This window comes from Callithrix jacchus, chromosome 10 (assembly GCF_049354715.1).
Source record: "Callithrix jacchus isolate 240 chromosome 10, calJac240_pri, whole genome shotgun sequence".
Lineage (NCBI taxonomy): Eukaryota > Metazoa > Chordata > Mammalia > Primates > Cebidae > Callithrix > Callithrix jacchus.
The window spans coordinates 18,138,002-18,152,512 of record NC_133511.1 but is presented as its reverse complement, the minus strand read 5'-3'; the positions used below and the strand labels follow the sequence as shown (position 1 = coordinate 18,152,512).

Below are 14,511 nucleotides of genomic sequence, written 5' to 3'. Positions count from 1 at the left end.
AGCAAAGGCAGTTTAAAGTAGCTCACGAGTATGCCTCTACATTTAAAGACCTGCACGTGGCATCAGTGTGTTCAGGTTGGGGGGCTGCTGTCTTCTCTTTATAGTGCTACTTACTGATATCCGATAGGAAAGAGCTTATCTTCACAGTCAGAGAGATCATTTAGAATTCCTAAACAGTCGATTGTCATAGAGCCTGAACAAGGAAAGAATAACTGATTAGAGAAGATAATAAGGGTCATTTTATTTTTCTGAGAGAGTCTCACTCTGTTGCCTAGGCTGGAGTGCAGTGGTGCTATCTCAGCTCACTGTAACCTCTGCCTCCTAGGTTCAAGTGATTCTTGTGCCTCAGCCTCCCAAGTAGCTGGGATTACAGGCATGCACCACCACTCTCAACTACTTTTTTTTTAAAGTAGAGATGGGGTTTTGCCACATTGGCAAGGCTCATCTCCAACTCCTGATCTCCAGTGATCCGCCCGCCTCAGCCTCCCAAAGTGCTAGGATTACAAGCATGAGCCATCACACCTGGCTGAGGGTCATTTTATAACTGAGGACCAGAAAGTACCCTAATGATACATACAGCTTTCCCCAATAGGTCATACCAATCATCATGTGGATATTTTCTGGTTCCAAGCCATTGAGAAACTTCCTTCTCAAGCTGATTCCTTCAAAGTCCACAAACACTCTTCTGAAAACTTCAAATCCATTCTCAGGAACCACCTTAAATAAAACCCATGGGAACTATTAATAGGCTGTCTCTTTGCACATTATACTCCTGATCCTGACTCTCTCAGAGGGGAAGGTACACAGTATATCTCAATAGCAGCCTTCTGTTTCACTTAGCAAGACACTTCTTTATCTCCTAAAAGAGGTGGTGGCTTTAGGAACACCTAGTAGAAAAGCAAAACAGTTTATCATCTTGCTATATTTTTGTATTTTTTTCTTTTGAATTTCTGGAGAATTCAAAAGCACTAAATAAGCCATGAAAAGACTTAAAGGAAGTTTAAATGCTAAGCAGAAGAAGCCATTCTGAAAAGGCTATGTATTATATAATTCCAACTATGTGAAACTCTAGAAGTGGCAAGACTATGAAGATAGTAAAAACATCCATAGTTGCCCAGAGCTGGGAAGAGGCAGGGATGAATAAGCAGAGCAGAGAATGTTTAAAGTGAAAATACTCCATATGATGGATATCTGTCATTATACATTTGTCTAAACCCATAGAATATACAACACCAAGAGTGAACGCTAATGTGAACTATGGACTCAGGGTGATAATCATGTGTCCAGTGTAGGTTTATCCATTTTAACAAATGCACCACTCTGGTGGGGATGCTGATAATGGGGGAGGCTGTGCATATGAGGGTGCAGGGGCTATATGGGAAACCTCTGTACCTTCCAGTCGATTTTGCTGTGAACTTAAAACTGCTCTAAAAAATAGTCTGTTTTTTTTTAAAAAAAAAGAAACTAAAACTCTCTCACTTCGCCTTTGATCAAATCCCGATGTCGTTGGCAATATACTTTTTTATCATCCAGAAAGACACAGTTCTTGGCTCGGGAACACATGAAGTGATAGTTGCTCGTGCAGGATGTGAGACAGCAACCCACGGTGGCTCCTGGCTTTTGGCAGAATTCACATCTCTAAAAATCCAGAAAGAACAGAGCCCTATTCAGACTTTCAGATGTTTTAAGACATTTACCATCTCCTCTATAGACTCATCCCATTCTACGGTTCCTACAATTCGTTTTATCTATTGGAAGTCTGTTGAATTACATATATCAATAATTGTTGGCTAACTACCCTGATGGCACTGTGAAAAATATCAATGAGGCCATATTCACCCACAGGAACTTAGTATCTGGAAACTGAGAGGGAATCTCTTTCATAAAATTTGCCCATAAGGTCTTACCAGCTGCTTGCCCCTGATCACAGCCATATGCACATTCTTTAGCGATCCGTCATCATCTTCAAACACTTCCGCTGACCATAAAGCACAATTTACATGTGTCCACTCATTTTGACCAATATATAGCAAACGACCAGCATCCTATAAAATAAAGAGACTTCTTTTTTCCTAACGAATATAATGCCAAAGGAGGTTTCTCTAGGCATTAGCTTTTCCTCAGTGAAGATAACCTCAAGAAAGCAACTTAATTCTTTAATGCGGGAGACACAGATAAATCAGAATTCATTTTTCAATGTTGCTCTGTTTCCATTTCCTTCTTTTCTAGATTACTTTTTCCACAGACTAGAACTATTTTACAAATCCAGAGAATAAAACAAATGAGCTGGGCGTGGTGGTTCACATCTGTAATCCCAGCACTTCGGGAGGCTGACGTGGTAGGACCACTTGACCTTAAGAGTTCGAGAACAGCCTGGGCAACACAGGGAGACCCCGTCTCAACCAAAACAAACAAAATATTAGCCAGGCATGGTGGTGCACATCTGTGGTCTCAGCTTCTCAGGAGGCTGAGGTGGGAGAATCGCTTGAGCCCAGGAAGCCAAATTTGCAGTGAGCCAAGATCGTGCCACTGTACTCCAGCCTGGCTGACAGGGTGAGGCCTAGTCTCAAAAGAACAAACAAACAAAAAGAGCAATATGTGGTAAATTTATAAACTGTGCACTGATGGCTGTAAACCATATTTCAAAGCCAGTTCCCTCAGATTGTATTTAAAACCTTTTTAAAAAAACTCTAAGCTTACTATGTGCGCCAGACACTAAATAGAGGCTTTACAGGTATGATTTCATTTAACCCTCACAACCACTCTGAGGTAAGCATTACTATCTTCATTTTTAAGATGAAACTGAGGGTCAGAGAGGATAAACTACTTGCCAAAGTCAGTAAGTAGGCAGTTAAGCACAGACACGTATTCAGGCAGGTGGCAGAACTGGGGCTCCTAACCATTCTGCTATCCTACATGAAACACAAGCTTTTTTAATATGCAACTTAGATTTTACTAACTTTCACAAAATATTCTTGAGGAACTTCCAACAGAAACTACTAGACATCAAGGGGTTAATTTAAGGCAAATCAATCACCTTTTAATCAACAAAATCAGTCATTAAAAAACTCCAAGTGCTGTGAACTAAGTGACAAGTAAATAAAAGTTACATGTGAGTTATAAGTTATAGATAAATAAAAATTATAATTTAAAAGTTTGTAAGTTCATTAAATAAATGGTACCCAGTCATCAAGCATGGACACAAAGACAAACAGTTCTTTTGGGATATGAATTAACTAGGGCCCTGTGTCACACAGTACTTACATTAGCACTGTCATCACCATATGTCAAACATAACGCACACTGTCTATTGTCTTCTATGCCCGGGGGTGGGTTCAGCTCTGGACTGTCTTCTCGACTCCTATCAGTACCTTGAAATCCAAAAGACTCCCATCAGTACCTTGAGAGTCAGTTAAAATTGGCAATATTATGTCTGATTTCCAGGAAAAAAGCTAAACAATTCAGCTCACATAGCCTACCCCTATAAAATAACCACTTTTCAAAAAGTGATCCGAGTTATGCTATCTCATCATCTATATTACAATACTCAATTGTATTTATATCAAGTCCTCATTAACACCTCAAGTGAAGCAAAATTAATGATGGTATTACATTTAAGGATGACCTGAAAATTCCTTTCTGATATCCAAGTATATCTAATTTTAGTAACTTGGATTCATGAAGTCAATCATCTGCATCTAGAGGAAAATATGTGACGGCTCTCCCTTTGGTGACTTACTCAAAATTGGTGGCGTAGGAGGATGCAGAGGAGTTGGTGAGTCTGGTTCTCCAGGCCCTTTAGGTTTGGGAGCTGGAATGATTTTCTTCATTAAAGGAGGCTGTTCAGTGTGGCTGTTTTCCTCTCGCTCCTGCCACTGAGCATAATTATGGTCAAGTGAAGGTGGAAGCACTGCGTTTGGTAACATCCCACTGCTGAAAATAATCAATTCAACAAGCATTTATTGAACTCCTACAGTATACCTAGAACCATATAAGATAACCAAATTCTTGATATCATCTGTTGCCCCATGTATGGGCCGTCCACAGAATATAAGAACAAGTCACAGCATTTGAAAATTGCTGAAGTACACAGAACTTAGGATTTTAAAAAAAAATCTCAACATAATGACTCTTGGTCAAACTTGCCGATACAAATGATAACCCTACCAAAATCTAAATAATCTGTTGGAATAAAAATTAAAGGTTACATATGGAAAATCAAGAGCAGTACAGAGCACCACTTGAACTATCAGTAAAACAGAATCCATTTATAACAAGGCCAGCTACATGGCTATATCATGCATGTATTGTACATTTGTCACAATTAAACCAAGCTCCCTACCATAAAAAAAAACCCACAAAAGTAAAGAGCAAAAAGGCAATCGCCAATAATAAACATTAAGTGTAGTCCTCAAAACAGCACTGAAAAGGCATTTCAACCAATTCATTTCTAATATTAAAACCTTTTGGAAAACCACAGTCTAGAAATATGAGAACTCTCAGATTTCTAGTTGATGAGAAAAGAAAAGTTACGCTAAATTTACTCACTTGCTTGATACTTTATTTGGCTCCCAAAACCTGGACTTTTTGACACTGAACCATGGAAAAACACGTTCCATTTGCTAAAAGAAAATGCAAACAAAATGTAAGTATATAAACATTCATTTAGATATCACATGAAAAACAAAACTTCAAACCAGCTTCTCCGTCAATACGAGGATAATTTCAGGCCACCAAGGGAAAGATTCATCCACTCTGGCAACTTTACCAAATTCCTCTCAAAGAATCAGAGGATCAAATTAAACCAAGATGTTTTATACACATGACAAACCAAAAAGTAGAAGAGAACAAGTTCATTGTATTCACGGGGTACTTATAGGTAAGCATCAAAAACATGAATTAGTAATATCATTCACCCGAATGAAGAAGGACTTGACCATGCTGTTGGCTTTTTTAATTTCTGGCTGTCCTCCATCTGAATTAATGGCTGCTTGAATGATCTTCACAATATCATCACTGAACTCCAACTGTATACAAAAACAACATGTTAATTATATTTAAAACAGTGTGCTCTCCAAACCATTTCCTCTTCCCTCCCTAATCATCCAGCACAGAGAACAAACAGAAAACTCACACGCTATTTCAATGTGGCATAATTCTGTTTGGCTGAGACCTTAGAGATTCAATTCACAATTAACCTGTGGCAATTAAGAGATGCCAGGCTAATGAGGTAAGAATGCAAATAAACTGGCTATATCATGATAAATTACCCAAGCAGGTCCATAGTTTTTAATTTGGATTAAAATAAACAGTGGCTCACGCCTGTAACCCCAGCATTTTGAGAGGCTGATGTGGGTGGATCACTTGAGGTCAGGAGTTCAAGCCTGGCCAACATGGTGAAATCCTATCTCTACTAAAAATACAAAATTAGCCGGGCATGGTGGTGCATGCCTATGTAATCCCAGCTACTCAGGAGGCTGAGGCAGGAGAATCACTTGAACATGGGAGGTGGAGGTTGCAGTGAGCCAAGACCTTGTCACTGTATTCCAGCCTGGGCAAGAGAGACTCCCTCTCAGTAATAATAATCATCATCATAATAATAAATAAACAATAGAATAGCAAATACAGACCATGAGATAAGAAATGATCATTTCCTATACATTCTTAAAATCATAAAATTAATAGGCATCTATCTACAAATGAAGACCTTATAGAGAAAGGTACATTATTCAGATCTGATCTCAAAAGGGGAGGGAGAAACAATTAATTTCTCTTAGCATTTTCCCATCAACAGTTCTTAGTGCTTGCTTGCAATATAAAAATAGTTGTCAGAAAACTGAGATGAAAGCCAACTAGAAGAACCATTTTTAGACATTACCTTCCCTATGATAACCCTTCTTCTGAAATGCAAAGCTAAAATAAAACTCATACATTTTTAGGCATCTAAAGCCATGTGACATTTCTAAAGATAATACAAATGATTTTTAAATTTACTTATACGCAGCCTCATCCCCAGAGATCCGAGGAAGCTACAATGGCGCTTGAAATTCTGATGGCTGCAGAAACATACCACAGATGTGTAATTCCCTTGTTCCATTTTCCTCTTGACTCCTTCCAGATCTAAAGGCTGCTGATCATCCTGTTTGCTGACCTCAGTAAGAACTGGTGGATCTGGTCCTTCGGGGGAGCTGCGGGAAGGTATACTCTCCTCTGTCTCGGGATTTAAGTCTGGAGGCTTGGCAGCCTATTGCCAGGAAAGATATGTTGTTTTTATCTAACACTAAAACCAAGGTGTCCATGCAAATTCTATTAAAATTAACAAAGATGGTACGGAATGATTCATATTATAAAACCCAAAGAACATGAAAATAATCAAATTTCTCAAATAGAAAAGGAAAGTTAAAGTGAGACTGTTATGTAATAGCTTAGCTAAGCTAACTTAGGAGCTTTTCTTGATAATTTCCAAACCTAGTATGAAGAAGCTGAAACTGTGTTCAGTTCCTTTTGAGTATAACTTAGAAAGCAGCTAATTTTCCTATTCAAAAATGGAGCTCTATTAAAAGATAAAACAGCAGCCTAGCTCTGAGTTAACGTGATCCATATGGTTCTTCTAATGACTACTTTATAAATGTGTAAAGTTCACAACATCCATAGACAGAAAAGTGTTTTTCAAATCGATTACCATAACTGTCTCCTAATTACTAATCCTGCCTCTAGGCTCAGGCATAGCCAGTCCTTCCTCTCCACTCCAGCCAGAATAATATTTTTTCTAAGAAGCAATTCTGATCAGGTTACTGTCTTGGGTGATGTGCTTCACTGGCTCCCTATCACCTTCAGAGTATAAAGCCCAAATTTCTCATTATAACTGCAAGACCTTTGAAGATACAAGACCCTTCCTATTTCTTAGAAGGTCCTACTCTTGGCCCAAGTATTTTCCTAATGGTTATAGCCAAAACAAGTAACAAAAGTTAAGAAAATGAAATAAATAAAAAGAGGAAAAAAAACCAAAAAAAAGAAAATGAAATAGAAAAATACTAGATTAAAAACGACCTAAGAACAAGCTCTCAGAAAAATGAGACTTGGCTTACCTGCCGGTAGCGTAGCAAATGGCTGGTAGTCCGAGAATTCAACAAAGCTGTCAGAACTTGCTTCAGAGAAATTTGCAGCTCTTTTTCAAGGGCCAGTCGCCACTCTGCAGGGTGCCGCTCAGTACAGTTCACACAAGTGTAGGCCACACTTTCTGGCAGATTAGATAGAATCTCATACATTTCATCTAAGAAAACAAAAACCTACCATGATGAGGTCCTCTGAAGAATGGGAGAGAGGAAGAAGAGGAAACTATTCCACTGAACTTACTATAAAGCTGCATATTGGGAACCACATTAAGATTCTAATATCCTCATGGATATCACACATATTGATCTCAAAAAGTGGCATTATTAGTTAACACTAATCCTGAATTTGGTTATTGAGAATCAACAGGTTATGGAACCCACAAAGGACACCAAATAAATACTTTAAAGGCATATATTCAAGATAAGTCAGCACAAATATATAACACAATGCCTGCTTATTCTAGAGACCAAAAAATAAATTTAGAGACTTCAAATAACAAAATAACCATGATTTTAGGTTTAAAGTGCTCTAGAGGCTTATAAATGGCATAGTATGTAGGAAGAAGAAAACTGAAATAAAAAGACTCCAACCTTCTGTACCTGAAAGATTCTCACATTTGGAATGGACCCAGCGATCACACTTCCCACACTGCATCATCTTACTCTCATAGTCATCATCATCATAACATTTGTCACAGAGAGGGCAGAAGTTTCCTGAAAGCAAAGCAAAGTTTACAGCAGTGCTTTGGCTCACATACCTGTGTTTTTACGGATCTTGACTTGCATATACCAACCCAATCTAAAGTTATATTCTTCTGGAATCGCTTACAAACACCAGCATGGATCTACTATGGAATGTTCACACATCTGCAGTGTCAAGATTATTCTGAACCCTCAAATATTCACAACAAAGCTTCATATGCTACTAGTTTTCCTTAGACTCATGTATAAAGGTCATGAGGTAAGATTTTAAAGATAAAACAATAGAAAAGAATGGAAGAGAGAACTTTCTTACACGTGTAAAAGAAATATTTAAATATTTAAAAGGAAGTGGCAATATGGAAGCTGAAAATAGTACATGTAAGCTTTTTCCTTATTTCTAGGGCATTTATATTCAAATTGAGAGGAGTACTTCCTAAAATGCAGTACTCTGTATAACTTTCATGAATTTTCTTTATACATAGAGATCTCCTCTATTGTTTTTTACTTAATGAACTTCTTCAAGCTGATCTGCTTATCTTACTTAAAATAACTTTAATAGTGAACTTTATATGATTATCCTAAGTCAGTAAAATAATAGGCTTAATGTATTAGTTACATTAATTTTTTTCTAACATAAGTATTAAAAGACAATGTTTAGGTACCAACTAAAATCATTTCTGAAATAATCAAATGTATGACATATATACCACACTTTGGGAAATACTAGCTTAGAGGATTTCTTTGTGGTTAGTTATAATGAAAAGTCCCCTTATCACTTCCCATATACACTAACAAGACATTTCTAGTTGCTAAGTTCTAAATAGGAACTTAGTAAATGTGTGTAAATGGTATCCTTGACATAATGTGTAAGACTTTATTTCATTTCACTAGAGAGTCTGGTTCACCTCCAAAATACCAAGTGCAACCTCCAGAAGTGCGCAAAACTGGCTTTTTTGGGTACCTTTAGCAAAGAGCTTGGCGCAATCATGGCACAGTGAGAAATCGTGAGACCACTGTGCATCCCACCCTTTGCCTGGAGTTGTGGATCCACAGCTCTTACAGCGAACACACTTGGTACAGATCTGGAAAAGAAGAAAAGAAACTCAATAGGAATTTATTGTTTTTAATATCTTAACTAAAAAGATCTCAAGTGCATCAATTTCTAGATTTAATTTCTCTACTGAGATGATTTCCTAGTAATGAGATAAAAAGATTGTCATACTGATATCTTCAGGCAGAGATTTTTGTAATACAAGTTACATAAGCCCAATAGTCTCATTACGGTTCTCTATAAAATAGCATCGTGTGTATACTCACCCAAACTTTCTTTTTCTTTGTGGGTTTGGTGGGGTAGTTTGGTCCCAGGCACTCAGGGTGATAGCTGTTTCGGCACTTATTACACTCCAGCAGCTGCTGTAAGAAAATGTAATGGCCAAAAGAGGGGCATCATATTACCTTCACCCAACACCTATTACTTAGTACCCCACTGGCAAGTAAGTTTAACACACAACCATAACAGTTTAAATTTCCTCATCCATTATTTACCACCAATTAAAGCACTGAGATTTGTTTCCGGCCAAAGGCACTTAGTGATGAGTATTCTTATTAGGTAGATCTGACTTATTTTTGGAATTTTATTCAATATCATGTTTTCTGCTATACTCCCAAAATTAAAACACAAAATAGGAACTGATTACACCCAATTAAATACTAAAGACAGACTAAGTGAAAAGAGAAATAATATAGATACAAAATCCTAATTGGAAGGCAGAAATAGTGATAGAAAAAGAAAGCAATACTCTAAGCACAGTCATCCTTGGTTTCTGTGGGGGATTGGTTCCAGGACCCCCAGAGGACACCAAAGTCCATGGATGCTCAAGTCCCTTAGACAAAATGGTGCAGCATTTGCATATAACCGGTGCACATCCTACTATATAATTTTTTTTTTGAGATGGAGTCTCACTCTGTCACCCAGGCTGGAGTGCAATGGTGCAATCTTGGCTTATCAAAACCTCTGCCTCCCAGGTTCAAGGAATTTTTCTGCCTCAACCTCCCAAGTAGCTGGGACTATAGGTGCCCGCCACCACACTTGGCTAATTTTTTGTATTTTTAGTAGAGACAGGGTTTCACCATGTTGGCTCAGGCTGGTCTCAAACTTCTGGCCTCAAGTGATCTGCCCACCATATACTTTAAATTATCTCTAGATTACTTATCATACCTAATACAGTATAAATAGTTGTTAATACTGTATTGTTTAGGAAATAATGACAAGAAAAACAAAGTCTGTTCACGGAGAGTACAGAGGCAACTACTCATTTTTTCCCAAATATATTCAATCCAAGGTTGGTTGAGTCCACGGATACACAACTCACTGATACAGAGCTCCAACTGTAGTTCTATTATCAAGTTTGTACCTTTGTAGCCTGATGTTGCCTTCCACAAACGTGACAGAATTTGCAGCGACGACAACACCAATTTTCCAGCTGGTCCTCCAGAGGGCGCTCGTTCTCCTCTAAACAAAACTTGTGGAAGGGCTCGCAACAGACTTGGCAATACACAAACTGTATAGTAAGAACATGGGAAGATATATCAAATAATATGTAGAACAAAATAATCAACCATACCCTTCTTAATATACTTTGGGTTTTAGTATTAGTAGTCCACTGATAGATATTTAATTCAATACATATTCATTAAGCAATAACTGTAAAAAAGTACGTATTGGGCACTGCGGGAGATTCAGAGTACTAAAGTGGTAATAACGGGGATTATAAAGTAACAAAATAAATATAATCCAAGATTTAACACAACATGCTAAGTGCCCTAAGAGTGGTATGAACAAAGACTATGGAAATGTAAAGGAGAGGGGTGGGGGAAATACGGAGGGTTTAAAGGTTTTCTATAGTAAGTATACTAAACAATTATAAGCTCGGGTTTGTCCTTCTCACTTCTAATTTTATGTATGTATATTCGTATGTATGTATGTACATGTGTATGTGTTTGTTTATTTATTTATTTGACAGAGTCTCACTCTGTTGCCCAGGCTAGAGTGCAGTGGTGCAATCCTGGCTCACTGCAACCTCTGCCTCCCAGGTTCAAGCGATTCTCCTGCCTTAGTCTCCCGAGTAGCTGGGATTACAGGCATGTGCTACCATGCCTGGCTAATTTTTGGTATTTTTAGTAGAGACGGGTTTCACTGTGTTAGCCAGGATGGTCTCGATCTCCTGTCCTTGTGATCTGCCTGCCTCAACCTCCCAAAGTGCTAGGATTATAGGTGTGAGCCACTGTGCCTGGCCTCCATTTCTAATTTTAGAAATAAGTTATTTTCATATTGATATAAGAGCTTCAAAAATACTAATTAGAATAATCCAGAATTTTCTTTCGCCATAAAGGAATTATTGAAACAAATGGTCAAACCTAAATAAGGTCTATAGATCAGTTAATAGTAATGTACCAATGTTAACTTCCTGATTTGGTGATTACATACCATGGTTATATAAGCAAATGTCCTTGATTTTTAAAAATACACATAGAAATATTTAGAGGTAAAAGGGAATATATCTGCAACTTGTTCTCAAATGTTTAGATAAATGTGTATCTACAAGTAAAATGTATATATGTATTTGTTATTTTATAAAATGTACATACAGAGAAACATATTAACACTTAGGGAATCTTGGTATGGGGTACATATAATTCTTTGTACAACTCCTGTAGTTTTTTTAAGTCTGAAATGGTCAATGTAAGTTTAAAAATTTGAATGGAAGCACTGGTCATGCTTTAGGAGTGCCATGCAGTCAGCAGGCTATTCCTTCTCTAATTCATTTTTCAGGACTCCCGGGAGATTGTTATGCACAATTATAAAGAATTTAAATCAGAACAATTATACCCTGAAAAAAAAAATCCCAGAAGTTGAAGGACTGGTACTATAAAAATAAGTTATTCCTTATGTATCATATGTATGGGTATAAAGCACTATATTAGGAGGGAAAAGACCCCTGGCACTTGTAGACTGAATATTCTCAGTCTCAATGATAGCTGAAGCAACTCCTGCACTTAGAACAGTAAGTTGTTTTTAATAGGGACCAAGAGAGTATTTGCTTAATAAATGAATACCAGGCAACAATTTGTAATTTTGTTAGTAAATAACTTGGAATAGCAAGTGGGAAGGATTGAGTTTCTTAGCTAGTTTGTTACTAGGTTCACTGATTGCTCAACATTCAGATTTCAACATTCAGATTTTCTGATTTTTTTTTTTTTTTTTTGGAAATAGAGTCTTGCTTAGTTGCCCAGGCTGGAGTGTGGTGGTGCAGCAATAGCTCACTGTAGCCTTGATCTCCTGGGCTCAAGCGATCCTCTCACCTCAGGCTCCCAAGCAGCTGGAACTAGAGTAGCTGGGACTACAGGCACATGCTACCATGCCTGCTATTTTATTTTATTTTTAAGTAGAAACAAGGTCTCACTATGTTGCTCAGGCTGGTCTTGAACTCCTGAGCTCAAGCGGTCCTCCTGCCTCTCAGGCTCTCAAAGTGCTAGGACTACAGGTGTAAGCCACTGCATCCAACCTGGATTTTTTTTTACCTCCTTTGAATCCATATCTTATGTGATAAGTAATAAGCCAAGGAGGTATCTGCCAGGAATTTAAGAATTGTAAAGAATTGATCTGTCCCTTATAAATGACAAACTACTGCTTCCTATTCAAAATTGTGCTACTTTTCTCTTTCTCATTGTAAAGATGATACATACTCACTGAGAAAAAACAGAAAGATTAAAAAACAAAACAGAGAAACAAATAAAGGTCACCCATAATCTAACCACACTCTTAGTATTTTGGTGTGAATCCTTCCAGATTGTTTTCTAGATATATATTTTAAAAACACTTTTCCAAACTAAAATGGGATTGTGCTTTATATACTATCTTGTAACTTGCTCTTTTCACTCAGTGATCTGTCATGGACACAATTCCATGTTATTACTGCAATTACTTTTATACCAACCTAATTACACCAATCTATGTTATCGACTTTAGGACTTCATATTTGCCATTTTATGTGCCCTGTATTTATTTTAACCCAGGCTCCTTATAGATAGGCTTTTGGGTTGTTTCCAGTTTTTTATTATCATGAACAATATTGAAATGAACAGTTCTTTTATATATACAGATTTGCCAATTTATATAATTATATCCATAAGTATTAGAAATGCAATTGCATGTTAGAGGATATACCTATTTTAAAGATAAATACATATTTCCAAATAATTCTCTCAGAAAGAAAGATTGCAACTAATCTATGTTTCTACCAACAGGAAGTCCCCATTTATTCAGGATCCTTTTTTATCATGCTTTAATTTCAAGTTTTTGGTCATAGAGGGCTAAAAAACAGACACCCTCCCTTCACCTCCTCCCTGCCACCCAGCATGTATTTATTTCTAGTTTTGTGAATTATCTATGTCTTTTGCCTATTTTTTTTTTTTACTGGATGTCATTCCTTTCTGTAAATTGGTAAGAGCTCTTTATAGACAAAGAGGCTTTCATATACAGTATAAAACAATCATCAATAACACCCCTTTTAATAGCACACTGTATCATTATTTTCTCTTATTTAGACATCTAACAGAAAGATCAGAACTCAAATGAAGACTGAATTTAAGAGAAATGGGATTATTGATCTTTTTACTCTCAATAACGTTGCTATTCTAATAGATTTCTTCCTAAAATCTCTAAAAAACTTCAAAACATTTCTTTAGCTGGTTTAAATAGGGGATAATACCTGCTAAATACCAACAAAACAGACTATAGTAATTTCAGCCACAGAAAAATAATCTATGTGCTTTCTGGTGTACAAAGAAGCAGGATGCCTTACCTCTACGTGCCCACTACTGGCACAGAGAAAGCAAACCACCCTGGGTGTTATAGGAACAGAGGTCAAGATTCCTAAGCCTCCCATCTCCCATACATTTTCTGCTTCACAGTCCTCCTGTGGAGAGAGAAAGGTCACTTAGGAAAGTTTTACAATTACACAACTTTGGATAGAAAATAAGGATGAAAAGCATAAAATTAGTGTGACATCAGAATGTCAACAGTATTTCATTCCAATGAGTCCAAAAATAACTGCTGCTTTAAAAAGTTTTAATCTCAGACTATTAAAAGGCTCACCCCTATTTGTTCAATTCATATTGCATATATTGCAAAGATATACTGGGACTGAATTTCCCTTACAGTTTTGCTAACTCAAGGAATCATCATGGTTTGATACTTTCCATGTGAAGGAATTACTTCCTCCAATACTGCTCAAGATAGGTAGGAATGTTTCATTACCTACGTTCTGCAGTCAGTTTACAAATAGTGACCTCAAAATAGTGACCTCACAACACTGACCAAAGCTCTCAGAGCGCTAAACCCATCTGTTAATGGGAGTTCTTTTTCATTTCCCCAGCCGGTGCTGATTTCCTCTTTCAACACCTTTGGTAGCTTTATTCAAAGTCCATAACACTCAATATACTTGATGATCGCTGAACACGTTTACCTTAAAGTCCACTCTGATCCTGTGGACTCCATCTGTTGGAATTTTTTGCTTAGAACTATTGCCATTGGAGAGAGTGCTGAGGATGTTCAAAGTGCCTGCATTCTCCTGCTTACTGACCGGAGGTGGTTTTTCCTGAGGAGACAAAAGATGAATATAGAACAAAATCA

General features: G+C 37.3%; 1 protein-coding gene across 8 annotated transcripts in view; it reads right to left on the bottom strand.

The window, feature by feature from the left end:
- KMT2A (lysine methyltransferase 2A) overlaps positions 1-14,511 on the bottom strand; it is a 90,878-nt gene that overhangs the window by 26,116 nt on the left and 50,251 nt on the right. For 4 of the 8 annotated variants that reach the window (XM_054241320.2, XM_054241325.2, XM_054241323.2 and 1 more), the window contains 16 exons: positions 14,345-14,476; positions 13,682-13,795; positions 10,232-10,378; positions 9,135-9,230; positions 8,779-8,899; positions 7,707-7,829; positions 7,089-7,273; positions 6,071-6,244; positions 4,917-5,027; positions 4,549-4,622; positions 3,740-3,933; positions 3,265-3,371; positions 1,908-2,045; positions 1,480-1,638; positions 600-717; positions 115-193 (listed from right to left, as the gene is read on the bottom strand). In XM_054241320.2, the coding sequence (XP_054097295.2) occupies positions 115-193; positions 600-717; positions 1,480-1,638; positions 1,908-2,045; positions 3,265-3,371; positions 3,740-3,933; positions 4,549-4,622; positions 4,917-5,027; positions 6,071-6,244; positions 7,089-7,273; positions 7,707-7,829; positions 8,779-8,899; positions 9,135-9,230; positions 10,232-10,378; positions 13,682-13,795; positions 14,345-14,476 (2,072 nt within the window). The remainder of the gene's footprint in view (positions 1-114; positions 194-599; positions 718-1,479; positions 1,639-1,907; positions 2,046-3,264; positions 3,372-3,739; positions 3,934-4,548; positions 4,623-4,916; positions 5,028-6,070; positions 6,245-7,088; positions 7,274-7,706; positions 7,830-8,778; positions 8,900-9,134; positions 9,231-10,231; positions 10,379-13,681; positions 13,796-14,344; positions 14,477-14,511) is intronic. The other 4 variants (XM_054241322.2, XM_054241324.2, XM_054241321.2 and 1 more) reach the window with 3 other exon arrangements.